Source organism: Photinus pyralis, unplaced genomic scaffold (genome assembly GCF_008802855.1).
Source record: "Photinus pyralis isolate 1611_PpyrPB1 unplaced genomic scaffold, Ppyr1.3 Ppyr1.4_LG1, whole genome shotgun sequence".
NCBI classification, from domain to species: Eukaryota; Metazoa; Arthropoda; class Insecta; order Coleoptera; family Lampyridae; genus Photinus; species Photinus pyralis.
The window spans coordinates 30,298,109-30,325,878 of NW_022170249.1; the positions used below are offsets into that span (position 1 = coordinate 30,298,109).

At 35.7% G+C, this 27,770-nt stretch overlaps 1 protein-coding gene across 3 annotated transcripts in view; it reads right to left on the bottom strand.

Moving 5' to 3' along the window:
- Positions 1-27,770, bottom strand: part of LOC116173574 (sodium-dependent neutral amino acid transporter B(0)AT3) — a 46,015-nt gene that overhangs the window by 2,504 nt on the left and 15,741 nt on the right. For 2 of the 3 annotated variants that reach the window (XR_004145955.1, XM_031491124.1), the window contains exons 2-9: positions 7,262-7,494; positions 6,988-7,209; positions 6,825-6,935; positions 6,538-6,779; positions 4,997-5,141; positions 4,742-4,943; positions 4,366-4,688; positions 4,116-4,316 (exon numbers count right to left, since the gene is read on the bottom strand). Coding sequence is in view for 2 of the 3 variants with exons in the window: in XM_031491124.1 (XP_031346984.1) it covers positions 4,116-4,316; positions 4,366-4,688; positions 4,742-4,943; positions 4,997-5,141; positions 6,538-6,779; positions 6,825-6,935; positions 6,988-7,209; positions 7,262-7,494 (1,679 nt within the window). In the remaining variant the exon portion in view is untranslated. Of the gene's footprint in view, positions 1-3,888; positions 3,978-4,115; positions 4,317-4,365; positions 4,689-4,741; positions 4,944-4,996; positions 5,142-6,537; positions 6,780-6,824; positions 6,936-6,987; positions 7,210-7,261; positions 7,495-27,770 lie in introns of all 3 variants that reach the window. The other variant, XM_031491140.1, reaches the window with a different exon arrangement.

Sequence of the window (27,770 nt, forward strand, 5' to 3'; positions counted from 1 at the left end):
ACCACTGTGACGTGTGCGCAACGCATGAAGAGATTGGTATGGAAATTTTGTCATAAACAGTGTTTTCCTCGAACCTATAGGTAATGGTTGATATAAAAAAAAAATTTAAAAATTCGTGATTCAATATTTAGAAAACTTAGGAATTCTAGCATGCCGTGTGCTGACAGGATGCGCGGTGTTTGTTGTGTTACATAGGTCTTTTCTGTACAGCACAACAGATGCTGCGCATCCTGTCAGCAAATGGCATGCGAGATTTCATGAGTTTTCTAAATCTTCTAAATCTTAGCGATGTCGATCGGTCTGTCGGTCTGTCTGTCTGTATGTACTATCATTTTCGGGTAAACCGATTGGAACAAAATTTGGTATACATATTCTTAGACATACAAAGGCAGAATCGCGCATACGCAGGTGTGTGGGTGGTATCTGTGCTAGCCACAGCAAATTTATTGTATATCAACCATATTGCATATTTTATATCTTTTCAAAAATTCGTATTTAAAAAAACAGGCATTGCATTTGAAAAACAAAAGTTGCATCGGTTTCCGGTTTAACCGGAAGCGATGGCGGAAGTTTTACTATTCCTTCGAATAGACCGTGATGTCGCATACAAAATTATATTTAATCATTTTTTCTAATCTAAAGAGATATTGAGGTGACCGACTTATCTCGAACGCGATGTATTCTCAAATACGGGACACCAAAAAACATATTACAAAGTTCTTAAAAATTAACAAAACAAAATATTAAAATAAATAAAAATAATAAAAAAATCTGCATCGGCCGGGAATCGAACCCGGGCTGCCCGCCTAGCAGCGGAAATGATCAATATTAGACGACGACGGCGGGAAGAATCTTAATAGATATGGTTGGATGCTTCAAAGTCAAACATTTCTGTTTCGTTCCAGCTTCTACAAATAGAGTTCATTTGATGAAGGATGTTCAGATCCTGTTATGTGGTAGTATTGTCCACCAGTCTGTACGACGTACGTGCGATAAACTGATATTTTTAAAGCAGCGAATCTTGTCGAAGTTTGATATTCGCATAATTTACTTATGAATCATTGTTTATACGTTTGTTGAGAAATTTTGGGACTTTTTTCTATTTATTAAGTAAGTAGAATAGGATAGTTTTAAAATGATTCAAGATCAAATTATGGTTAAATTACGGTTAAAAAAAGAGTGATAAATTTGCCAATGTTTTCCTGCTTTAATAAGCACATGACGTCATGAGTTCCTGATTATTTTCGTCGATTGGACTGGTAAAGATATTGTCAAATCAAAAGAAAGTACCGTGGTGTCACAGTTACCGCGCATGTGCAGAAAATCCAGAGGATCCATCGTCCATGGCGCCGTTTTTGTGGCAATTTTAAACTTTAAACTTGCGACAAGATATGCAGAAGAAGTAGGCCTTCGATCGCTCTCTACACCAGACCCAGTGTAGAAGGTGTTTCCGTTGACGAGGAGATCAAAAGAGAATTACCCGGAAGACCGTCGACCAATCGCGAGCCGCGTCCGCCTCCATGAGCATCGAGTAGTTGATACATTTTGCGTAGTAACTTTTTACATAATAAATTTGTTAGTTGATGATCGCCGCCCAAAAGTACTATTTGTACAAAGTATACCTTTTCTTAAGAAGGCGTAACATTATTCTCTCGCTCTATTTTTACATTAATTTGATGTTGAATAACGACAGATTAAACATTCATTTCCAATCAATAAACTGAATCTATTTGAGGTGAAAAGTTAAACGATTGTTTTAAGATTCATTGTCGTTTATTAACTTGTATTTTTCTTGCAGCAAGAATAAGAACAATTTTGTTAATAAATACGTAAATTTGTTTTATTTACCTTCCTATCTTCCTGAGGTGAAGATTTAACAAGAGCAAACCGTGGTACCTACAAGGAAAAAAAAGTCTATTCCCGAAACATAAAACGTTGTAGATTATAGATTCGAAGGGTGGAATCTTTTCTCGAAAGTTTCTCTAGAGTTCATCCAACGCGAGCGAAACTTATATCCTTTACAGAAAAACCTTTTCGAGGAGTCAAACGAACGACCACATATATTACAGGGTGTTCCTAAATATGATGTAAATACGGAAGGGGCTAATTCTTTGGTTTATTTTATGACTAAGAATTCATATAAACATAGGTTTACAAACGCTACGTTACCGATCTACAAGGTATTTTGGCCGTCCATTTTACAAATTAGACCTTTAATTTATAAACATACGCAAACACAAGATACAATTTAAAAGGCGAACTGCCAAACCTAGAAAAACAAAAGATAATCCAAATAAAACCCAGGGCCTACTTGATCATTTTAAAAGTTTTACTTTCGTTTAAACAATGGCTGAAAAGTGATTTTTTCGATAACGGTCGCAAATACACAAAACACCAAAAAGTTTCCAAACAAACGAGAAAACCAAATTCTTATTTTACAATCTACCAGTGACGCATCGGAGAACATGGAACATGACCCCTGAAAACACCCTTGTAGATTCTCACTACCATTGACATCAATGATGTAAGCCATTAGCTTATGGGTCCAGAACTCTAAAGTAATTAGAACGTAAAAAGAATCAAATAATCAGGGTTAATTTGTAGAAATGGCATCCGGTTCAGGTGTAATATTGCCCCAATTTGCGGCAAACAACGTTAATAACTGGAAATTTTATGTAGGAGCTTTGTTAGACGAAAGACAGGTTCAAGATGTGTTGAAAATTATATCAAGGGAATTGACAGATATTTAAAAAAAATATGATATTTGCTGAAGGTAAATTAAACATGAAGGGTATAATATATCTTACATAAAAAAATTAGGACTTTCCAATTTTTTAATAAAATATGCAATGTCCCATTTAAAAAAAGACTGCTTACAAGTTTAGCGGCCGAAGCTAAACAAAATGCTGTTGCGTTTTATGGAATATATTTACAAATTGGAATTGGCTTTGCAAAGTTCGGAGCTATCCTTTTAAACGTTTGTGACCAGGGATGCTACGCTCTCATAGGTTGGCCGTTTTGACCAATGAAACCAAAGAAATATGAAATTTCAAAAACGATTAGCAGTTTACATCTTCACAAAGGAGTCTTAAAAATGAGTTTTTGTCTTACAAAATATTTTTTAAAGATTTGGTATCTATATCTATTACCCAACTATGGCCTTGTTATAAAACATACAGTACGCCCTTAGATGAGGTGCACTGTGTTCCAAAGCTCCAAAAACACCATTTAGTCATCCTTTAAAATGCGGGGTTTTCTAAGAAATTGAAAAAAGAACCTATTAGGAAACATTTCAAAATTTCAAAAAAGTCCAAATATTGACAGATAAAATCAAGTATGCACAATGCCAAAGTAGTTCAGGTACTTTTAGACAGTATAAAAGATCTACGTAGAGCGTACCCGAAATGTTATACATTTGTCATTAGTTAATTAAGGTTTACTTGATTCTTAATTATGTGTGAATTTTGGATAAGATTTTGATATTCCAAGGCAGGTTTTTTTCAATTTATTTGAAACCGCTCACTTTAAAGGAAAACTAAATGGTGCATTTGCCGTTTTGGAACAAGCAGGACTTTTTATAAGGCATGAGAAATGAATCATCTCACAACATACTGTACTTAGGTGTGATAGTGAATGTTTCTTGTTTGGTGTAAACGAATGACAATCATTTGTGTAACTAGGTACTTACCATGGTAGTATCTGAACTTGGTACCTACGTGGTCTGGGAACAATATATCATGCATTCCTACATATATGATTCCTAACACAAAAAGAGTTATAATATTGCGATGTGCTCTAATGTTTGAGTCGTTTATGAATCACAATTTGCGTGCATTGCATTATAAACATTGCATGCAAGGGCTTATTGAAAAGCCGAAAATTACTTACAATTACACTTCAAAGTCACCTATAGTGAATTTGTTTTTGAGAGTATTCGTGGTAGTAAGGTCGGGACCGTCTGGACTTGTTATTTGTTCCTGTTTAACGAAATTGTGTTAGTATTAGTAGGACCTACTGTGGCCACATGTCCTGAAGATATTATTTTAGCAATAACCAACTACAGCGGTTAGTAAGACGAGTTAAATTGAATTAAGGTAATTTGTAAAATAACTTACGTCTACATCCGTCATCATTTCCTTGGTGGAAACTGTGGTGTCTATTCGTCTAATGGAGCCTTCGTGTATATTTATATCTATCTTCAAGCATTGATAACGTCTCAATAAGAATACCATTGGAATTGGTAGTATTCCCGCCAAAACCATCAAAATTGCAATTGCCAGCGCCCATCCTGGAAAATCGGTTGGCGTGGTTTGCCCCTGAAACAGACTATAAATATCTGCGCATCACAGCGAGAACTTTAATTACCAATTCGGGAGTCCAGGCGTGGTATTGTGGATGCTCAATGCACATAAATACCAAAGATGAACCCAAGATGGCCAGCATGATCGCCGGTGCCAAATATCGCCACGTGACCCTCCAAAACAATCCAGGTTTATAACCTGTCATTTCGTATATATCTTTAATAAATTTATCACAACCGTAAATATACGAGATCGCCACCATTTCTGTAAAGGCAACCACGACCAGCCCAACCGTTCCAGCAAAAGCATCAAACATCTTTAACCAGTATCCGCCAGCGCCTGTCGTAAATACCAACCCCAACAGGAAGCAAACCAGGCAAAGTACACCTGCAAATATTCCATTAGTAACGCACTACCTTTGGAGATCCACATTTAGTTACCTGTAACCAGAGGTTTGCTCATCCTTTTAAATATTTCAATATCGAAAAGTGTACATAACATCCCTTCCAACATTCCAATTTGAGAACCCAAACCGAGAGCCAATAACATTAGGAAAAATATAATCGCCCAAAATGGCGCCCAAGGAAGTTCGACAATTGCTTGTGTAAAGACAATAAATGCGAGACCGGTACCTTCGGCCGCCTAAATGATTACATATAGTTAAAATGGTAGCAGTTTAGCTTTAGAATACGTACGTTTTCCAGTTGATGCGATAGCGAGCAGTTTTGCAATTTCAAATAGTCAAATCTCTCACTCGAGATATTGGCCAGGGCAGAGTTGTAGATCTCTTCCGTTGCATTCTGACCGATAATTTCTTCTGCAATCATCTTCAATTTGTTACTAAAATGCGGTTACATACTATCAAAATATATTGTAATTATTCTACCTAACATCCTATTCGTTCGTGCTTAATGATACTTTGTTTACGCCAATCAAATTTCACGACACTAGTAAAACTGAGTTGCAGTTCCTAACGTCTCGGTATGTTGTTGAGGCAAAGTAATTTAAATTTTAGCAAAGTGTACAAAAAACAGAATTGTTAAACAATGTTCAACACAAAAGAGAGACAAATTAGTTAGAAAACTTCAATTAATTCGAACTTCAGCAATTTAAATAAAATTCGCCTTCGAAATTGATTAAAACATAAGTTCAAACATTTCATATTTCTTTCAAAGTTAACTAATTGCAACAGATAGGTACACGAACTTTATTTTAATAGTCTATTATTTAGCGGGTGGTGATATTAGCTCCTGCTAAATTAAATGTTTCCAGTTGAGAACGAAACCGAATTTTCGAATTCTGTTTTCGGACTAGAGCTCGGACTATAATTCAATAATAATCGACTAGTTGCGTGTATAGGTACTTATCAGGCCAACACTCCGAAGAGTGACAGAATAATGGTGGGTTTGTACAATCATTATCATTAGTTCACTATCATTAGAACATTACGAAATAGCCAATAGAAACAAATGTATGGTTTCGTTGGTTAGCGAGGCAGAATACACTTTAGTTTTTATTTGCTGGTTCTTAATGATCTAATAAGATAATGATAGGATAAACCCATCATAAGAAATAATTAGTGATTCATTGTGACTTCAATCTTTTGGTGTACGAAGCGCCCTTTTCTGAATGTAATTAATTGTTTCGTCCCTGTAGAGGCAAATGCTGAAGTTTTAAAATTTACTTAGTGCCATTTTTTACTTTATCCTAAGAGCTACCTACAATATCCAGGGCCTTAGATACATTCTGAATTGGAGAAGGGCCACAAAACCTTGCGTACGAATGAGTGCGATCTGTTTTTTTTTACAACCGTAGGGAATCCGGCCATTGTTGAGTGCGAGGTTTTTGTTTCCCGCTTCTTGTTAGCGCGGGAGCTTTCGACATGGCTACATCACGAAATATATCGCCACAGTTTCCTCATGTCGTCACACTCAGGATTTGAAGAACACCCTTTGCACGTTTTTGGTATTTTTACATTTCGTAAAACTAAGTTGGAAGGGAATTTTTATTTAAATTGAGAATATGATTTTATGTTTGGGGTAACATAACCAAGCCTGTCTCTCTTTTGATTTTTTTTTTATTTTGATTAAGGAAGATCCCCTCTAGAATTCGAAAGATACCTCAAATAATTTTGAAATGGCGTTTACTTTGATTGATTTGATGTTTATTATATCACAAAAATTGATCTTCCATGAATGAATAAATTATCAATACGAGAAATGAATAGAAACCTTACCGTTCGATACATTTTGGAACATTTGTCACAGCCATGAATCCAAGAATGGAAAAGATTACCGCACTTGCATAGATTGCGGTAAACGCATTACATATTGATACTAAAATGACGTCTCTAAAACAATTATTCTTTGGAGGGTTGTAGGAACCAAATGCAATTATTGATCCAAATGCCAATCCAAACGAATAAAATACTTGTGTGGCGGCGTCAAGCCACACTCTTGGATCTAACAGCTTTTCAAGCTGAAAAGATACTGTTACCGCCTAGGAACGAAAAGGGAATTTTACCTTTGGAGTGTACATGTGGGTCAAACCCACACCGGCACCTTCCAATGTAAGCGCTTTTATAAAAAATATTGTCAATACTATGTACGGAAATAGAGATGTGAAATAAACAACCTGCAAACATCAAGAGAGAAAGTACAAAATAAGGCATGATTGCTTCCGTTACCTTTCCGGAACTTTGAATTCCTTTCATAACAATAAAGAATACAGTTAGCCACGCTAATAACAAACAAAGCACGATCCACCACTTTGGCAATCCAGGTTCCGTAATTGACCGCGAGGCGTCGAGAGTCGTCCTGTACCAGAAGTATTCCGTTTCCGACGACGTCGCACACTCCAGACCGCCTGTGGTATTAATACTGGGACAACTCGCCCACGGCAGGGGCGACTAAAGTTGATTGAATAAAGGATGATAGTTTCGTAAACGTAAAGCGACTTACCTGAAAGCTGTTGAAGAAGTAGTAAAAGCACCACGTGATTATAACGTTGTAGTAAAGGGCGACGAAAAATGTTACCGTACACGACGAAATTCCGATACCGCCCAGCCAAGGGTGGATCGTGTTCCACACCCCCAGCGATCCGAGGCGCATCTTTTGTCCGATTCCAAGTTCGATTAGGAATAGTGGAATGCCTTCCAATATTAACATTATGAAGAAGGGTATTAGAAATGCACCTGAAACAAAAAAAAAACACCTATACTCATCTGAAACTATTACATTAGTATTTATGAGTGTATGAATACGTGTTATAAACAGAGGGATTGATCCCGATTTATAATTTTGGATTATGCGTATCTAAAATTATTTTAATAATCAGTAAAAGTGAAGAGTAAAAAATGCGCCAAGTTATTGGCAGAAGAGCGTCCACCAGCTCAAACCAAAAATAACGCTTTTAGAATAAGAATATTCAATAAAATATAGATTTTTATTTGAAAAAATTAAGTTGCCCTACACTTGACCCTTAAGGGACAGTTTTGTTTTTGATATCCCCACTAGTTTCCACAATAATCAACACCCTGTACATAAATTTATTAAGTAACATTGAACAAAATATAAGATTAGTCGCAGCTTACAAAAAAAATTATCTCTACCCCTTTGGCTACACCCCAATTATTCGTCTTGCTAAAACAGCTAAGCCCCAATAAATCATCCCCTGAAACCGATATCTATTCTAGGCAAAAATGCTTGCTCCAAATGCTATCGTATATAACCGTTACCACCGTAAAGGTGGTCACGATATAACCCACTATTTATTTATACAAAATATACCCCTTATTAAATTAATAATTCTAATTAGTTCGGTAACATATTTAAGTTTTTGGTTACCGTATCCGTCGAAATTTTTTCTTCTTCAATTTGTTTAAAACCAAAATTTTCAACTTTAGCAGTCAGTACAGTTGTAACTAGTAGTTTTTGTATTATAAAATTCCATGGCATCGCAGATTATTGAAAAAGATGGGGGTTTATTTTTCCAATTTTCCGCCTTTAGTATGCAAAAATTATACGGTTGATTGGCGTAAAAAAATTTTTTCTACAAAAAACCTTAATACATTTTTGCTCTAAAATAATTTGGGGAGCCAATAATCGCATGTTATGAATTTTACATTGAAATCCCTATGATGCGTTACGCAAGTCACCACCCTGTATATGTCCTTATGCTGTACACCAGTAAACCACAAACTGTAAATTTTAATGTAAGCCATACATATAAACTCTTGAACCTCTTGAAACAAAACGGATGTAAAACGATGTTATCATGTTATAAATGAAGCTGTAAACACAAACTGAAGACCGAAACTGTAGAACGACGCATTATACCAAAACATTAGATAAAGCTATACATTCAAAAATAACTGAATACTGAAATTGTAAACTGAAGCTGAAAATTGAAACGTCGTAGGTCGCGGAAAGATTTATTTTTCATTAATTTTTAGTCTGTGTAATTAATTTACTTCCCAGGATAGGCCCAAGTTTCGTGGTTTTATAATTGAGAGTATGAGAATTTCGTTGACTTAGTCGTTTTTACGTACTTAAATTAGATTTATAACGAGAACACATAGAAAAACAGAGGTTTACCATTAGCATCTTTGATTTGCTGATACAACTGAGATGGACCAAGAAAAAAAACAAATGACTAGATTTACAAGAGAATGGGGGTTTCGATCCTACTATGAAAAGAAGTGGTTGTAATTGGTAGTCATTACTCATTGTAGCGCTCTTTCAGTGTAATAGCATTGTATATTTATTATATACGGTGCGTAAATTTTAACTTTGAACATACCTACAAATCTCTTATGTTAAATTCTTAAATATACAAGTCAATGCATTGATATGACTGACAGTTATGAAACCCACCTCACACAAATTGGACAGCAGTGTAAATAAAAGAAACTTTCAATTCAATACGGACATGTGTGAAATTTCAAATTCCCTAGCTAAATTACCAAACGTGATATAATTGAATTTTTTCTACGTAGTTCATTTCTACAATTAAAACACGGCAAGTTCTTTTTCTGATGTAACGTTCATTAACAATTGAAACACCAACCTGAAATTTTTTGCTGTTGAGAATTGCCAATTGACGGATTATGCTTATTGGGATATTTAGCAGCAAATGAATCCTGTGATTATTGAAATACATCTGGAACATTTCTATTTTTTCTACTTTTGTATACATTTTATTAAGAATATAATAATTACTGATCTAAGTAGGTAAGATTGGTTGCATATCTTAAGGGGTATATGACTTACGATGTACATGGGAGATTTGTATGTTTAGAGTTAAAATTTACGCACTGTACAATGTACAATCGAAATAGCGATGAAAAAAATACCGACCATAGTTGTTTCTTATCCGTAAAATACAGAGATTATAATAATAATATTAATTAATTAATTTGTAATTAATAATAATCCTGCTTTAGCTAATCTCCACCAAATTATATTTAACAGTGGGATTTCTATAACCATCAGTCACCATTTCCATTGTACCGTAAACAGTTTCTTAATAGCATACTGCGCACTGGGAAATTTGGAAAATAACTGAAAATTAGCTGTCAATCTCTTCTGCGGGATAAGCGCAAAGACGATGGATGGTTTTATATTTACCGCTCGTAAATAATGGCATCATTGTCAGAAAGATCACTTCATCATAAAATTCAATGAAGTATAACGTGAGGGATTAATAATTTATGTACAGCGTTCATTAGCTTTATTAACTTCATTATAAATTCATTATGGTGTACCTGGTTCAATATACATATTATACGTGTAATTAATTATTCCTTACTTGAAATAATTTAAGGGTAAACTATCTGATGGATTCCAATAAAAGATATAGATATAGGAGATGCACAGAAAATGTGTTGCCTTTTTGGAGTAGCGGGGGTGTTTTAAAATAAAGTAGTATTCGATGACGAGAATCCGTGAAACCAACGAAAACAGTATTATAGAAGTGGGGAGGAGAGGGCGTTTGCCCGGGCAAAGAAAAACCATCAATAATCACAAAGTTAGCCTGACAATGCAGTCACTTCCCGAAATATTTTCGATGTAAGGAGGGCCGATCGAGCTTGTTTCATGTGCAGAACTAAAAAATTAGGGGTTTAAGAAAAATCGTTGTAACTTGCAAGTTTAAAATTTATTAATGAAAATTGGATCTGTGCTTCCTTAAAGATATCAACTTCTAGGCAAATTTGAAGCCGTTTGTATTGCATGCATTTTTACCATTTGGGAACTCATCAGAATTGGAGTTGAGAGAAAATCAGTTTCGCTTTTAAAGTTAGTTTGTTCAAAATATCCCAGCTTATGGGTCCATTATGATTATTTATAAGATAATTTGTGTACAAAAAATTGTGCCGTAGATTGTTGCTAGGTTTAAAGCTAGTGCTTATGTAGTCCGTCGAATCAAGAACTAGCGTCGCCGCCGACTCCGAAGCATCCGTCCGCGATTTTACAGTAACTACTACCCCTATACAGGATTAGATAATACCGTTCTGCACGTTCCTCACACCAAAACAAAAAAAACTTCCTATACTATATATACTATATGCCGAAAATCTTCATTTTAAAGTTATTACTGCAACTTGATGTTCGACACATTGTTAGGTTGAAAATGTCATCAACCCAGAAAATCATAATAAATGTTCAAAATATCCTCCTTTTGTTACCATACATGCACGCACTCGGCAAATCAGGGCGTGCGCACCCTTTCAAAAATCCCCTGAGGGTGTCGGATGCATATGTTAGGCAAACACTTTAGTGAATCACTGTAAAATGAAGGATTGCCGAAAATATGTTTAAATGCGAAGTTTCTTTGTTGTTTTGGTGTGGGGAACGTGCTCTCACAGTTTATCAAAGTAATATTGAGTCACCTTGTATACCTACGACAGCGCCTCTCTGATCTCCACCAGCTCTACCTTTAGCCAGTGTTTTCTCATTAATTTTTATTTTTTAAAATCACCCATTTAGGACCACCTATGCCTCACACTGTACGTAGAACTTTAAACTTCGGGTGTAAACCAACATAAAGATACGATGGTGTTGTTTAGGTAGCACCGGAAATTAATTTAGTTAACAAACATGAAACGGGACGAAATGGATTAATTAACAACGACAGGATTGTAAAACAACAGAATTGTAATTTTCAAGAGGACACAAAAACGACACTTATCCCTATTCAACGCGAGGGATAATATACGCCGGGGTAGGTACAATTTAAGTTCGAATCCAGATACAAAAACAAAAACAACACACTAGGGCGGATAATTAAATCCGATGGCTGTCGCTTTGTACAAATCACACATTGTTTAATTTAATTTTATCCACTCATTTCGCACGGAGGGCAAGGTAGGAGTACTAGCTGTTAAGGTCAGTAGGTGACCTATCTACACGCGTGATCAACTTATTGTATTTGATCCTGAAAGAGTGTGAAGGTGAGGAAACTCGGATCGATATCACAAATGGAGTGTTAAACGTCGGTAGGTAATTGATACACCAGCCACGTTTACAAATAATGTTTGTGGTTTTTGCACCTCAAAATAGGAGTTTGCGGAAAAAGTTTCACCTTGACTTTGTACGCGCTATGATGATGATGATGAATGATGATATAGTTCTATTCTATATTTCAGGTGATAAGTTGTTCATTGTTTTTACTTGCCGTGTAAATCTCATACAGTGTGTTAGTTGTATCCAAAAAATCGGACGATAGAGGGGACCAAAGCAATCAAATTCAATCAAATAAATTGATGGGTGCAAATGTTTTGTTTGAAAGCTACTCATCAAAATTGCATTTTTTTTTAATCAAGAAGGATGGCACGTCTCTGGATAGGATGTTGGTATGACCTTCCCGATTTTGAAGAACTTTTTCCAAAATTTCTACCCCCAAGGCCAAGACGCCTCCTAAACGGGGGTGCCAAACAAAATTCTGGTTTAGATTTGGAATTTGGTGGTCTTAGCATGAAAATGCTGAATCTGCAATTATTGTTTGAAAATTCGAGTTGCAATTCTTGGTCCCGTGTGTGTTCTTTAAGAATTTAAGAAAAAAATTTGCAACCAGTTTCTATACGACGAAAGTTACGCATCAAAACATTACTAGTTTGAGTAAGGTACGAAACTCGTAAGTGCCTAAATGCGAAACTAGATTCGTGGGTAATTTTGAGATATGAAATGCTAATATTAGGTAAGTATTGAAAAACTGTTAGACAATTGTGTTATTAAATCTCTAAGGAGCATACACAAGATATTCTGGGAAATTCTGATCATTTTCATTGTCCGGCCAAAAACTGCCAAATTTCATTAAAATCAGATCTTTTCTCAAACCCGTTTGGGGGAGTAAGAATTTTGGAAGAATTTTAACAGAATCGGAAAGAATCACCTATCCAAAGACATTCTTCTTGGCTCCTCTTATGGTCTTCGAGAAAATAATCACAAAAAAAATGCAATTTTGGGGACTATTTTAAAGGAGTCTAATGCTGATGAGCAATCTCAAATTAAACTTTTGTTTTCGAAATTATTGTAGGGGATATTCTAATAAACATCGAAGAGCCGTGAAGGGTTAGTCATCGGCGATAAGAAACTAAGGCGCATTCTGTCCGAGAAATATGACGTATTTGTTCTAGATTTGCTGTAAAAACAAATCAAATTGTGTTAGTTCCAACATAGATGCACGCGTGTTATGTTATAAATTATGAGTGATAAATACTACTTAACTGTTATAAATTAATCCATCTCAAGACTGCTATAAATTGATTGTTAATAATTAATTGTAAATAAATAAATCACGTAATTAAGTTAATGTTACATTATTTAATTGCCATGATGGACCTCGTGTATGAAAAATGCGGTTTACTTTTATTGAAATCGTTCATTGTGCAAATGTTGAAGCAATTTATGACTTACGATTAAAAACCCTGGCATCAAGATTAACTTACATGTTTGGTAATTTGTTCATGTGGAAATTGACGAAATGCTTAAATAGTATAAGCACGTGTCGAATAACTACTAATCCTTTTTCGCCGTGAAGTGACAATCTCTGAGATGGGAAGAACTCTAACGATAGCTGGCTGTGGTTGATCTCGCAACTCATTTATGTAAGCTGTGATACCTCGAACGAGAGAGCAGTTACCTATCCGGGGGTTGGATTTTGTGCAGTTGCCCACCATTTAATACATCATTTAGTTTTTGTTTATTTATTTATAGTTTATTGCGCCAAGGATGAGTCACGTCTTCTATGGCTACCTTGTCTTGTAACCCGCTTTAGCCTTGTAACGTAGGATTTCTTAATATTTTAATTATCTTGATGTATAGTTAGTCGCCTCCAGAACGCAACTTTATAATATCTAATCTGCTGTTCAGTGTTAAAAACGTTACATGGTATTCTAATTAAAGGTGTCAACAAAAGGACTGTTCTCTACCAACTACCAACCTCCTTTCTGACCCCTTATCAAAAGAGGAGGTTTGGGGGGACGGGTTTTATCCTTCATGTAGGAGGTTTTAACGAAAGGAATTAATTTCTACCAACCATAGTCATTTTCTACGACCTGTCATCGTGATCGGTTATAATTCCTTATATTTCAAGAGCGGAGTATCGAAGGAGGGTACTCACAAAAAAGATTAGGCCGTCTGGAAGACGTCCCTTGGTTATGTCAACACTTTAAAAACGAATATCTCTAAAACAGTTTGTCGGAGGAACGTACTGACAAAGGCAAAACGAATCGCTTGGATGAGATATATCTATTGGAGCGAATCTCTTGAAAACGAATTGTCAGCAGAGAGTATTCATAAGGGGCAAGTGGAATGTCTGATTGAGACACATCTACTGGTGATGTCAAAACGTTCAATGCAAATATCTGCAGAATAGTCTCGACGGATGGTACTCTTAAGTGGCGGAAAGATGGTCTAAACGAGACACATCTCCTGGCGATGTGAAAACTTAATTGTGAACATCTCGAAAATATTGGAGAAAAGTACCTACAAATGGAAAAATCTCGGGAAAAATAATATTTAGAAGAAATTCCTTAGAATTTGATTCTTCTTCACTTATACAGCGTAATTTTGAATGTATGCCAAGCCGCCTTAAATGTTTATGTGGGAGAGGGAGAGGGAGAGAGAGAGAGAGAGATTACTTCTTAGTTTTCCCCTCTCGGTCATCCCTTAAACTGTTGTATGAGATTTCTGAATCTTTATCTTATGTATTTTATAATAAAAAAAAATGTAACACATGTTCCAACCCTAAGTAAACATATATACGAAATACGAAAGTAGAATAATTGTATTTTTAACATCAGCGTATTATAATACGGTAATCAACACTGCTTTTTCTTTAACGCGTTGTATTTGGATATGTAAGTGTAAATTTGCATGATAAGGCAACTTACAAATGGTAAATGTGTAGCCATCCAATAAAAAAATTCTTTTGAATTTACGGATGCAAAAGCGGTTAAAATTGTTCTGTATTGAGAAAGTGCCCAATAGCATAAAAGGGAAACACGTTTCTCTTACGTATGGGAAATTGGGCCAAAGCGGTTTCTTCCGTAACGATTTAAGAAACTGCGCCCTTTAAATTGAAGAAACGTTGAGAAGGGATCTCTATTGTTCCAATGAAAAGGAGCTTGAAGTTTTAAAAGAATTAATTAAAAATTTATTCTCGAAGTTACAATTGGCCAAATCGATGCGCCAAAGAACGTTTCTTAGACGAAATCAATACGGCACGACCTTTGCGAACAAAATCAATGCACCGCCGGGAACATCGCGGATGATAATAATACAAATAAAAGCAATTACCTCCCGTGATATTTGCGCAAGGTTGAGTTCAAGTATTTTGTTTCGGGATATTTAACCTACATAGATCCGCACGAAAACACAATATTCGGTTTACCGACAAAATTGGATTACCTCTCCATTAGTTGCACGGTTTGCTTTGTGGGCAGAGTACATAATTTTAAAAATGTAGATGAAACAGAAATAGCCGGAGGATGGCAGCCCCTTTCAAAGTGGAGTCACAATTCTATTACCTCCGTACGGATTTGTTAAATCGATATATAATGATAGGAGTACGGTACGTATTCTCTGTGACAGTGGGAGCGTATACGTATTAATCTTACACAATAGACTTAGACAATACCAGTAATTAGTCGTTAGTGATTATCCTTTCCACTTATCTAATATTAATTACATTATGGGACTTGCAGCTCGTTAAGTGCAAGTCGTGCAATTATTAAAATTTCAATAGTGCTATGGTACGACAGTCGACAACAGATCAAGATGCTCGGAAACAGATGTATTTCACATTATAGCAGGCAGTGGCAACCTTTTAAAGCACGACGATTAATATCAGGGCTATAGAGCCGCCTCCCCTTCCGGCATCCTTAGGTTCATCTTACGAAATATTGTAATACCAACCTACGTTGTTTATGTTAGACTGAGGCAGAGTCTTGTTACATTACCCGAAAAATCCGTTAGTTTCATAACGAACAATTATAGAAGCGTAACTTCCGTAAGTCTCGCTGCAATATTCTGCGCCAAAAGGTATATAACCCAAAAAAGCCATCGGGTTTTCCAAGAAAAAGGAAGCAACTTATTTCTAATCTTATTCGATATTTTGAACGAGAAAGAGATAATGGTAGTCCACTTTTACCAGCAGCAGGCCAGTGGTTACTTTAGTAGCAGTAGTAGTTTCATTTCATACAGAGTTGTGGATACATTACCCAAAGATTAACCTGCCAACAGTGTCTTCTATTTCACAAATTTCTAAGTCAGGCAGACCTCTGGAAAGTTCTAAAAACAAGGCAATTTACGAAACCCGTTAGCGATGTTGATGGTTTCACACAAGCAACGATTCAGAACTCCATCTACGACATGATCCAGCACAGTAAGTTAAAACACACGTTGAATGGTTGAATTATCTCAACTGTGCAAAGGTTATATTAAATAAAATTAATATTTGTGTAGACATTATAAGCAATTTGCGTTTGTATTTTAATATAATATCTTTTGCTTCAATCCCTTTTAAAAGTTTTAAAAGAGAAAGCCGTATTTAATGGATCCAAATGTTCCTTAAAAAAGTTGTTGCGAATATTGGTTCCCGCTATCAAAAAGATATTCCAAGAAAAGGTTTAATGGAGTTACCAATTATCAAGAGTCTATTTTTTAGATGTGTATGTAAAAATTCAGAGATCTCGCAATTCATGCAACTATCAGAAGGTGTTGAAAACACACTATTACGTAATATAATGAACAACAATGATTATGACGCTTCGGACTCCTGACTGGAACGGAAGAGATACTTACAATTGGATATGTCTCGATAAGACCTACGACTTTTCCTTTGTGGATACACACCGACGCTCCGTTCTCAAGTGTCAAGAGATCACAATGACGGATGATCCAATTGGAACGTGTGCTGTTGATGAGATGGCATTAGAAAATGGACATGTGGGATTGCGGTTGTTTCTCTACCATTGCGTTTTCAATCCCATCAAAATATATGGGAAATTTGCAAACATAACCGACCCATGGGCGAGAAAGGTTATGGTAGAGAAAATTGTTTAAATATGTGGCAACAAGCCATTGGTGCAGTTTTATCCGATATGCGAAAACACTATAGAGCATATACCAATAAAATTATTTTAGATTGGTGGCACAGAGAAGTAAAGTCTGATCGAGACTAATATTTAATTTGGAAGATTTTTCAGATGATTTTTGGTAACATGATTCAGAGTAATGTTCTCCGGTTTATTCAGATCAACCTCAAATTTTGAAGTCAACAACATTGGTGAACGGTGCCTGCGGTGTTTTAAAATCCATGGAGAAATCCGAAAGGAACGCGTCTTCGGTAAAAAGGCCGTGGTTCGTTTTTTACCAAGACGAAAGGAAGATCGGATCGTTTATCGCCCTTGCGACGTTCAACAACCAGCTGGAACGATTGATTTTTATTGCTACACAATTTGAAATGTTTTGTGAATTTTCGTTTGCCTTTGTTGTCTTTGTTCGTGGATTTCTGTGGACTATGTCAGGGTTTTTGTCCCGAAGAAGGTTTCTCCGACATCGCTTAGTTGTGTGCGTAGTATATATTTTAGTTGTTCTCGTATTTTGTTACGCACAAAATGATGAGTTTTTATTCGTTGTTATTACGTAAAAACCTTCAAAATTTTTTTTTTTTATTAATTAAAATAAATGTTACATTTTAGGTAGTATGTTTAATATTTTCTTGATAAGATTGATGTTGCTTTCCTCATGACTCAAATGTTCTTGATTCCCCGGAATTAATGAACATGTTGTGTGTCATAGAGGAAAACGGCAACCAAAAAGGCAAAACCGCAGCAATCACAAACGGTGCAATTCGGTCGTAAATTATATGGGAATTGCAATTAGAGTTAATTAGAGAGCTAATACACAAATTCATTGTTATATATAGATACATGGAAATTGATTTCCCAAACTAAAGCCGCTTTACATTAGGCAATTTTAGTGCAATGCAAGGCTTGTGCTATGCAATCTAAAATTGCCTTGCATTGCTTATTCCGGTTTTACATTTATGCAATTGTGTTGCAACTTTTGTGCAAGTTCAGAAAAGTGTTGCAGTACTGACAACATTTTTTTCCAAAAATTGAAACTTTTCAGTTTGTTTACACAGAAGGTTATTCTTGAAACTTAATAAAATTGACCATTAGGTATGAGCAAACAAAAGGAAATTAAGCTGGCTACAGCTTGTTATGTGGTGGCGCTTGTATTAAAAAAACACACAAAATAACACACGCGAAACCAAATAAATTGTGGTATTGACAAAATTACTAGAAAAGTTACTAGAACTTGCGCCAAACTTGCAAGTGAAATAGAACTTTCTCTATTTATTTTTCTTGCACCTGAATTGCGTATGAACATGCGCAGTAACGTATCTCTAACTTGCATTGCTCTTGCATTGCACGAAAATTGCCTAAAGGCCGCTTTACATACTGCAATTCTTTGTGCAATACAGTTGCAGCAAGTTATTGCAAAAATACTGTACATGCAATAATTATTGCACTTTGGTTTTACACGCGGCAATTTTCTTTTTGCAATAGTTTGTTACCAACATTCGCATTTAAAATTGAACTAAAAGCTTTATTCTATTCAAAATTCATCAGGTGTTGTTATAATTCTGAATGCGTTTTGAGTAAAAATGAATAGACACTTTAATCGAAAAAAGGCAGTCGCAGCTTCAATTTGTGTAGTAATAGTAGTAATAATAACAAAGTCTAGTTTCAACGTTTGGGAATTCTAGAACCTGGCGTTGTCAATACTTTCCCCCAAAATATCACGTGCAAGTGCAATAAAAATCGCGCGCGGCCGCTAACCTGCAATTGCAAGTGAATTGCCAAAATGAATCAGCTGTTTCTCAAACGCGCATGCTTCTGGGCAAGTTTTATTGCGTATTGCATGGTCTTGCATGAAGAATTGCAGTATGTAAAGCGGCCTTAAAGCATAAATATTTGATCCGATATTACCCTACAATGAACTATCGCAGGTGAAATTCCAATCACGCTCCCTTGTTTAATTTAAATGGAAATTCAATAACGTTTGCATTCACGGAACTATTTATTGATGAGGCAATTTAAGGACAATATAGTCGGAACTAGAACCATGGATAACTTCATTCGCAAAATTATGTAATTCAATTATTTATTTAAATTCACTGATATACAACTCAATTGCGGGGATAATATCTTATTTCTACAATCGTGAAATCTAACATTGTAGTATTCATTTTGTGTGCGCAAAGTACCGCACGGCCGGCGTGAGGGAATGAACAAAAAAGTTATACATAGTCGTAATTCTAAGATTTATCAATTATGAATGTTTATAGCACAATTTTATAAATTATTCGAATATTCGCACCACCTTTACGTGTTGGAACTGAAGACTAATATATGGCTCCAAGTTATTGAACAACGCCGGACACAGTGTTCAATATATTGACTTTGATCAAACAGCTTTAGGTATTATCGGTATTATGCAATTATCTTCAAAATTTTTCCGAAAGTATCCACCCCTACTGTTTGGGGTATACCTACATTTTCCCTTGTTACTATACTTACATGAAGTAGCGATTGTGGCGTGTATGGGGCGATCAAGTTTTAACTTTGTAGGTGAACTTCAGCAAAATAATTAATTGACCTGACCTCTTGAGACAAATTTTAGGGTGACGTACTGGTTTCAAATATATTTATGTAAAAATCAAAGAAATGTTCCAAAGGACAATCGCCTTTGCAAGTTTTTGTATTTATGGTTTTCACTAGTAACTAGATCAATTTTCGTGGCCACGGTCTTTGTGAAACCCCTCAAGTGCCACATGGCAAATTAAGGAAAATCGATATCATCTTTGTAGTGACCACCCCGTCATCGCCACTATTGAGGAGCCTGTTGGCTTTAAATAAGAAGTGCCGTGAGAGGGCATCGATATATTTCACGGCTTTTTAAATAAATTAATTAGTCATATTAGACGGTAATTACTATGTAGTTTTAGCTTAAGCATCCCAGTGCCATGTAATTGGAAGTATGGTATCAATTCTAATAGGTTCATAAACGGTAAAAATACATGCAACCACGTACTGGTCGCATCGGTTGCTCAAACGCGAATGAATGCATGGCCCTACGTAATTAATTACTGATTAATTAACGATAAGATAAGACGGCTCCTAGTAATTAAGCAAACCATTTTTTTGTTAAAAGCAAAACTGATTGGCGGTACCCCCTGCACTTACGCTCCGAGTTATGATGAATTGCTGCAGCTTTAGGTGCCTATTCTCTAACGCGTAACGATGTCGTTACACAGAGGTTATCGTTCGGCAACGACTTTCTCTATTGTATATAACATACCGAATATACCTGTCGTTCAAGATCAAACCGTTACCATTGCGATATCGTTTGTCAACGACAATTTACAGAATAGACCCCTTAAAATGTGTACCTACGATAAACTTGTAGCATGCGTATTTTTTTGGTCAGTTATTTTTGCAACAACACCTCACTATGACAACTGTTGTTTTTAATTTTTTCCACAAGTGCCCAATCACGGAATTAGGTCTATGCGCAATATCAGTTTCGCTTTGGCACTGGCGGTGGTTGCCACCCCATCTTGGGGGTGGAATATATTTTATTATTTTATTTTAATTTGTCTATAGAAATAAATAGAAACATTAATTCTAAGCCAAAAGTGTTCTATACATTTTGTTTGTAAAGTTAAAATTTTTCGATTTAATTGGAACCAAAGGTATCAGTTTTTTTCATAGAAAAAAACATGTTTTTAATTGGTTATTCGCGAAAAACTCGAAAATTATGCATTTTAATAAGAAAACTGTAGAAACCAAAATCGTAGCTTTTAAAAAAACAAAGATAATGGTTTTTTAATTGTTGCTGTATGACCAATACGAACAGAGTTATGCCTTATTAAAGGTTAGTTTTGTTCGTCAAATGCAACATTTTTTAAGTGTTTAAAAGAACCTATCTTGCTTTTAAAAAAAACTGTACCATAAAAATTAAGCGAGTTATGATGAAAATAAGGTAGATCCCTACTTTTTTCAGCGAATAAATCAGCGAACAACTCACTAATCGCCATTACAATTATTAGTCCTCGCCTTTTGCCAGTTTTCTCTAATAACGTATAATTAATTCACTCTAGAAGTTTGACTAGTTTAGAATACTTCATTTTGAAATATTTGAAACTAAAGGTGAAAAACGAATTTCTGCAATTTTGTGAAAAACGCCCTTTTTAATATTGTTAAAATGCCTTGTTTTTGCCTAGAGAACTTTGTCTTGGGTAGTGTACATACGTATATAGTTTCTTATGTTTTACGGATTAATAGCGCTATTTCACTTAAAAGATAGTTGTAGTTACAGATTGAAATCAGAAAAAAATTCTCTATCAAATGACACAAAAAGTAAAAATTACTTCCATAAGAAAAAACAAAATTAATGATGGTCGACTGGAGACGAAACGCCAAACAACATTTTAAAGTAGCATCTTGTAGAGGGACAAAAGTGGCCATAATAATGATGTAATGTAATAATAAAAATCTTTTTAAATAAATTCAGTAAAAAATAAAAACGATTTTGCACATTTTCGGTTTTTTCCGGATCTCTCCGAAAGTAGTCGGAATATGTTTTATTAAACCACAATGGGGGTTAATTTTTAAGGGTTGAAATATTCTGAAATAATGTTCCAACGCCTCTAACAATTATTACTCAACTCATCTGAACCAAATTTTCCTTACCTTAAGCTTTAGTGTATACTTTCATGGGTTTTGGCAAAAAGGGGTAGTTTTTACCCCTAAAAAATGAAGAGCGTCCATCGGCATAATATAGATTTTGAAGTGGAGGGTAAGTTGAACTTAATTCCAAATTTTCAAGCAAATCGATGCTTTTTGAAAAAATTGTCAGGTTTTATACTATTTTAAGTGTCGTTTCCTGGACTCAACTCGAAATCAATTTACAGGTCCGTCTGACTAGTTTATTGAAGTTCCTTCACGAGGAACACCTTATCATCGGTAACTATAACGCTGATTTTTTTGAATCGCTCTTTACTTATTTTCGCCTCGAACAAAACGGGCCAAACAGAATCATATTTGAATGTTTAGTAAATTCTCTAAAAATAATACCTACAAAGAAATGTAGTCAATACATAACTTTTATTTTTATTAGACACTTATTAGAGAAGTTTTTGGCCTGCTAGACATAATGAACTGTTGTTTGTTGCGTAAGTGAACTGAGCGGCGCAGCGTTCATATTCAGCCAATTTTCAACGTTAGAGGTGGAAGTTGTACAGGGTGTAACAACTAAGTATGCCATCAAAATAAGTATTTTTTCCAAATAAACTCAAGATCCATAATGGATCGTTTCTTCTCAGAAACTAAAACAAGTAGCAGGATATAACGGCTTTATTTAAGTTTGTGGTGTACTTTTGTAAAATTCGTACCACAAGATCCCTAAACTCAAGTACAAAAAAAAAATTTGGATCTCGTCAAAATTATCATCCCTACTATGAATTTAATGTCATCGTTTTGCCCCGTAAATCTTTCTGCCATTACTGGCCATACTGCCAGTCCTTCTCATCATTTTTGGGCAGTTCACGAGAAACATCGTAGGTCCTGTGACGATCCGTGTTAAAAGTTCTGAATAATGTAACAATTGTACCAGCCGTAGTCGTAGGTACTTAGAAATGCATTTGTCGTGTTCATTGCTAAACTACAATTTTTCTCACATTTCTCATTATTAATGTCAACATAAATATAGACAACTCTAGTAGGCAAAAAAATATATTCAACGGCGCATCTTTCAATATTTATGTTTACATGCCACAATTCGTGCCAGAACCTTACAAACACTTACATCAAAAAGCTATATTTCGTCGATCAGGTATAAACAAAGGCAATATTTATTTATTTATATATCTAACTCAAGTCATTAAATTAATTTAGTATTAAGAGGCTATAAACAACATAAATATTAAAACGTCAATCACTATACAAAAACTGTTGAACTACATTTACTGGATCTTAACAATGGGTTGGAAGCACGCCAAGTTATTACAAAGCAATTATAATCATAAAGTCTCATGGGTCGTAGATTGCATAACACGACATTTCTAATCAAATAAAATAATTTCAGGAGTTTGATCGATTTATATACTTATATGCTTATACTTTTGGGAGTAACGTTAACCCACAGATTTTTTTTAAAGTTTTTACCTACAATTGCATATGGCGGCGAGTATTGCCCTAGACCCTCGACATTAGAGTTCTTGTCCAGCGGACTTTTTTTGGCGAGTCCGAGTCTCTTATATAAAAGCTTGGATGCCGACCCCTTTCATTACAGACATCTTCAGAACCGAAGGTCACATTAGGTTCAATATGGCATATTGGTTAGTGTCGAGTTTTTTTTTGCGGAGGACCGCGCCCTGGCGGGAATTGTTCTTGAATAAGGACATCATTTAAATTTGCGAACAACAGAACATGCACGAGTTAATAATGATATACCCAATCAAAAGTGCCAAAGCAGTGACATTACATTTGATATGGTACTGGTTAGACCCAGTTTCAATTTCATGCAATTTGGTTCGTTAATGGCCGAAATGGCAAGTTCAAAAAGGTAAACGATTAAATTATTAAATTAATCTGATGTTACTGCTCATAAACTCATCCACACTATAGAAAGCATGGTTAAAATGTCAATTTTTATATAGAACTTTTGATTAATGTCAATCTGTCAGTGGTGACAGGAGTCATTATAGACGTTTAGCACGGTCTGATCTGCCTTTGTCATGGAAAGTACAATTTCCTGACAGAAAGTAGGCATGAAAATGAAACAAAACTCCCGATGCAGATATAGGAACTACAGGAAGCTTTCTCCTCAACTTAAAATTCATGTGTTTACTGGACCCTGACAAAAGTGCACATAATCCAGACCATTGTTTACTTAAACTGAAAAGAATGTTGCCTCTATGATTCCCAAATAAGGTCGGCAAGGATTTATCTGACGATGGCCCTTAAAGGAAACCTTCCACCAGGTTTGAGCGACTCCTCCTCAAAGTCACTTGAATCGGAGGGCAAGCACGGAGATGATCATACTTGTGTTCAAATCCGATATATCGACGAATACATGAACGCAAAATACCAGTGGTTAGGGGAAAAAATTTGATTTCCCAAAGGCGAGACTGTTAGTAATTCATATATTCATTGTATTGGTTTTATCATTTTTTTGTAAGTAATAAATAAATTTTAAAAATTCCTCATTAGAAAATGCACGAGAAAGATTTCCTTTCCATACAGTTCACATAATTAATCGTTTGTTACTAGCGCACAACATATTATTGAAATGCACTTTACCCAAATCATTACGGTTACACTTTCCACTTGATATAATGGGTTATTCAACAACTGGTCCTTTTTTAAAACGTAAATAAAACACATTAAATTGGATACAATGATGAAATCTTTATTATCAATTGAAAGAACATATTTTGCCATTAATTTTTTGAAAATGATCTCATGAAAATGTGGGCCGTAGCTACGTTCTAGATGGCCCATTCTTTGAGCCCAATTTTCTATAACTCTATCAAGCATTTCGACCAGAATCTCACGAATAACACGCACAATGTTTGCTTCCAACGCTTCAATCGTTGTTGGTTTATCGGCAAAGACTTTTGATTTGACGTAGCCCCAAAGGAAAAAATCCAATGGCGTAATATCGCACGATCTAGGCAGCCAACTCACCGGTCCAAAACGCGAAATCAGCTTCTCTTCTAAATGACCTCTCAAAATATGCATTGTTTCACGAGTTGTATGGCAACTGGCACCGTCTTGTTGAAACCAAATGTTGTGGAGATTACGGGCTTCAATTTCAGGTAGCAAAAAGTCCAATATCATGGCGCCATACCGAGCACCATTCACAGTTACGCTCCGGCCATCATCATTTTTGAAAAAATAAGCACCGATGACTCCACCAGCCCATAAACCACACCAAACCGTTATTTTCGCTAAGTGTAACGGTAGCACTCGAAACTCTTAGGGTTGCTCTTCTGCCCAAATACGACAATTGACGAAATACACGAAAAACATTCTTTACAGAACGCTGATTTCCATAACAAATTTGAACAATTTGTAGAAGTTGTTGAAATGTAAGTTTTTCCATGATTAAATGGCAAACAATCCTGAGTAGACATGTCAGTTTAGTTTGGCAGTAGTGGAGCGTGATCTGCCAAAAAATCCCTATAGAAAAAAGGACCAGTTGTTGAATAACCCGTTATATGCTTGGGTAAACTATTATTCGTTTTTATGCAAGAATTTAGTTGAAATAGTGATTAAAACACTGTCAGGATTTATCATACCCTTGCGAAGATTTAATTCTATTTCAATCACCGCCTTTTCGATTGATGCATCGAAACTGTATTTTTTACCTGATTTTAATGTTATTCGTTTCTGACGGGTCTCGGCCCGGTTAATTTATCGTTATCTCTAGTCAGTCATATAACTCGTGAACAACCGTGTGCAAAAATTATTGAAACCCATTAGGTACTTTCTTATACTACTTCGCAATAAAAATGTGTATAGGCATTAAAAGTTTATGTACACTGCGCCATAAACTTTTCTTCCAAATGGTGACATTTTAATAAAACTGAAAAGCACCTAGACCTAAAAACTTATTTTACGTTCAACAGATTTACGTGCAATTTTGGCCCCGAAAACTAAAGTACAGCACCATGAACCCTATCCTCACTATGCCAGATGAATGTGCTTAATTATATAATATCAGTGAATTTTGCCAAATAGAACAATTTTTACGTCATACATTATTTACGAAATGTATATACATTTATCTCTACCCACTTTGCACGGAACCCATTTTGGCACAAAGCCAACTTTTATTACCTACTAAATTGAAATACTGTACGTCGTTAAACGAACACAATAAAGTAAAAAGCTTCGAAATTGCCTTTGAATAAAGAACAATAATTTACAGGAGGGAAACCAATTTTTCCTTCCAATTGGAAGTGCGAAGCCTGCCACTGAGTGAAGTCTCTTTGATCTTATACGTTCTGCAGAACACAAGGTCTGCTTCGAAACAATAATCATAAACCCGGCTTTAACTTATATTTGTTTGGAAGGCCATAGCATTGAGGATATCATTTCTAATGGAATAGGTGAACTTGACATACCTAGCCAACTCGGCGTATTTGACCGTGTGAAATTAAATTTCGACCTACTCGGTAGTTAAAAATGAAATTTTGCTATATATAACATTCGCCAATTGGGACTTTTGAGTTTTTCTCCACTAAAATGCGACATTTTCGTATCACGTGTAGGAGGTAAGATTCTTCTCCAATAACAATCTAACGCGTGATTTCGTTTTCAGGTATTTTCACCGCCTGTCTTTGTCTGAATTCCGTCCGTTTGAGGAATGAGATCTAAACACACGGGACAGAAAGTTTTTTATTGAATAGGCGTACTTGTAAAACGGACGCAATGAATTTTATTGAAAAGGCCCGTCCACGAGCAACACAGATATGGCCATTAACAACTAAGGCACATGTTACATAAAGAATAGCAATATGGTTATTAACAACCAAGGCAGCTTGTACATGATACTGTTACCACCTTGCAGACAAGATATCCGGGAATGGAACTTAAATGGGGTAATCAAATATATGCTGAAACCTTGCTTACCCCAATAACTGGGTTCCCATGTAAATACAATAGGGAATTCAACTTCGAATATGCCACGAACATGTACTATAAACTAACCTATAAATAATGAAAAAAATGGTAAACAACGGCAGTATGACAATATCCTTACCTAAGTTAAGGTTAGCAAATCCCCATTCGCGTTAAGACGCTTAGATAATAAATTTAAACAATGGTATCGCGATTGCTCTGGATTTTCCAATTCAAATAAACATTTTTCGCAAAGTTTAACCTGTTATTCCCACTACAGAGGCAAAAGTGATCATTACCTTAAACTAAATGGTACCAACTATGCAAAACATACTAAGAGCGCATTCCGTCAGTTACACAAAGAGTACATTCAATGGAATGTTACGTTTGCGGCGCACTCCGTATCTCTTTTGGCAGATTCTGGAGCAAGTGTGGATATAATTGCAGTCACGGATCTGTGCCCCATTGGTTTGTGAATCAATTTCAGACCTACCTCTGTATGCCGAAACACTGAAACAGTTCAACATATAGCACGTGCGAAAAATCTTATTTTTCAAAAATGGACACAGAAAATATAATGAAGAGAAACATATCATTGCTACTCCTCCGGAAATAACGCAAGCAACAACAGAAGTCATCAGCAATGTGTTGCATGAGAAATCACGGTATCAGTGCGAGCGAGGTTATCTCCATGAACCTAGCAGAGCAAGGTCAGCAGAATACAATCAAACATATTGCATAATTAGGTGCCAATTAGGTGCTAATTAAGTGCCCTATCCCCGAATTAAATGCTCCTTTTTTTTTAATTATTGCATGTTGTGCCAGGTTCATATGTACCTACTCAGCACCTTAAAAACCCAAGAAAATGAAAAGTGAACTAACTAATAATTAGGTGCTGATTAGGTGCTAATTAAGTGGCCTGTTTTCAAATGCTGTGGTCTTCCTTTTTTAGCGCATTTTTTAAGAATTGAAAAATGTGCTATTGTTTGCGTTTTGTCCGTCCGTCCGTTCGGAGCCACTTCTACCGTTGAACTACTTCTAGGGGAATGGTCCTAGAGCCCTGGAATTTTTTGCAGTAGGTAGCCTATACCTTGAAGGTGTGCCAGACGGCCATCAAATTCCGCTTTTTTATTTAGCGAAGATAGTATAACCTCGATGTCCATGAACCTAGCAGAGCAAGGTCAGCAGCACACAATCAAACATATTGCATAATTAGGTGCTAATTAAGTGCCCTATTCCCGAATTAAATGCTCCTTTTTTTAGCGCAT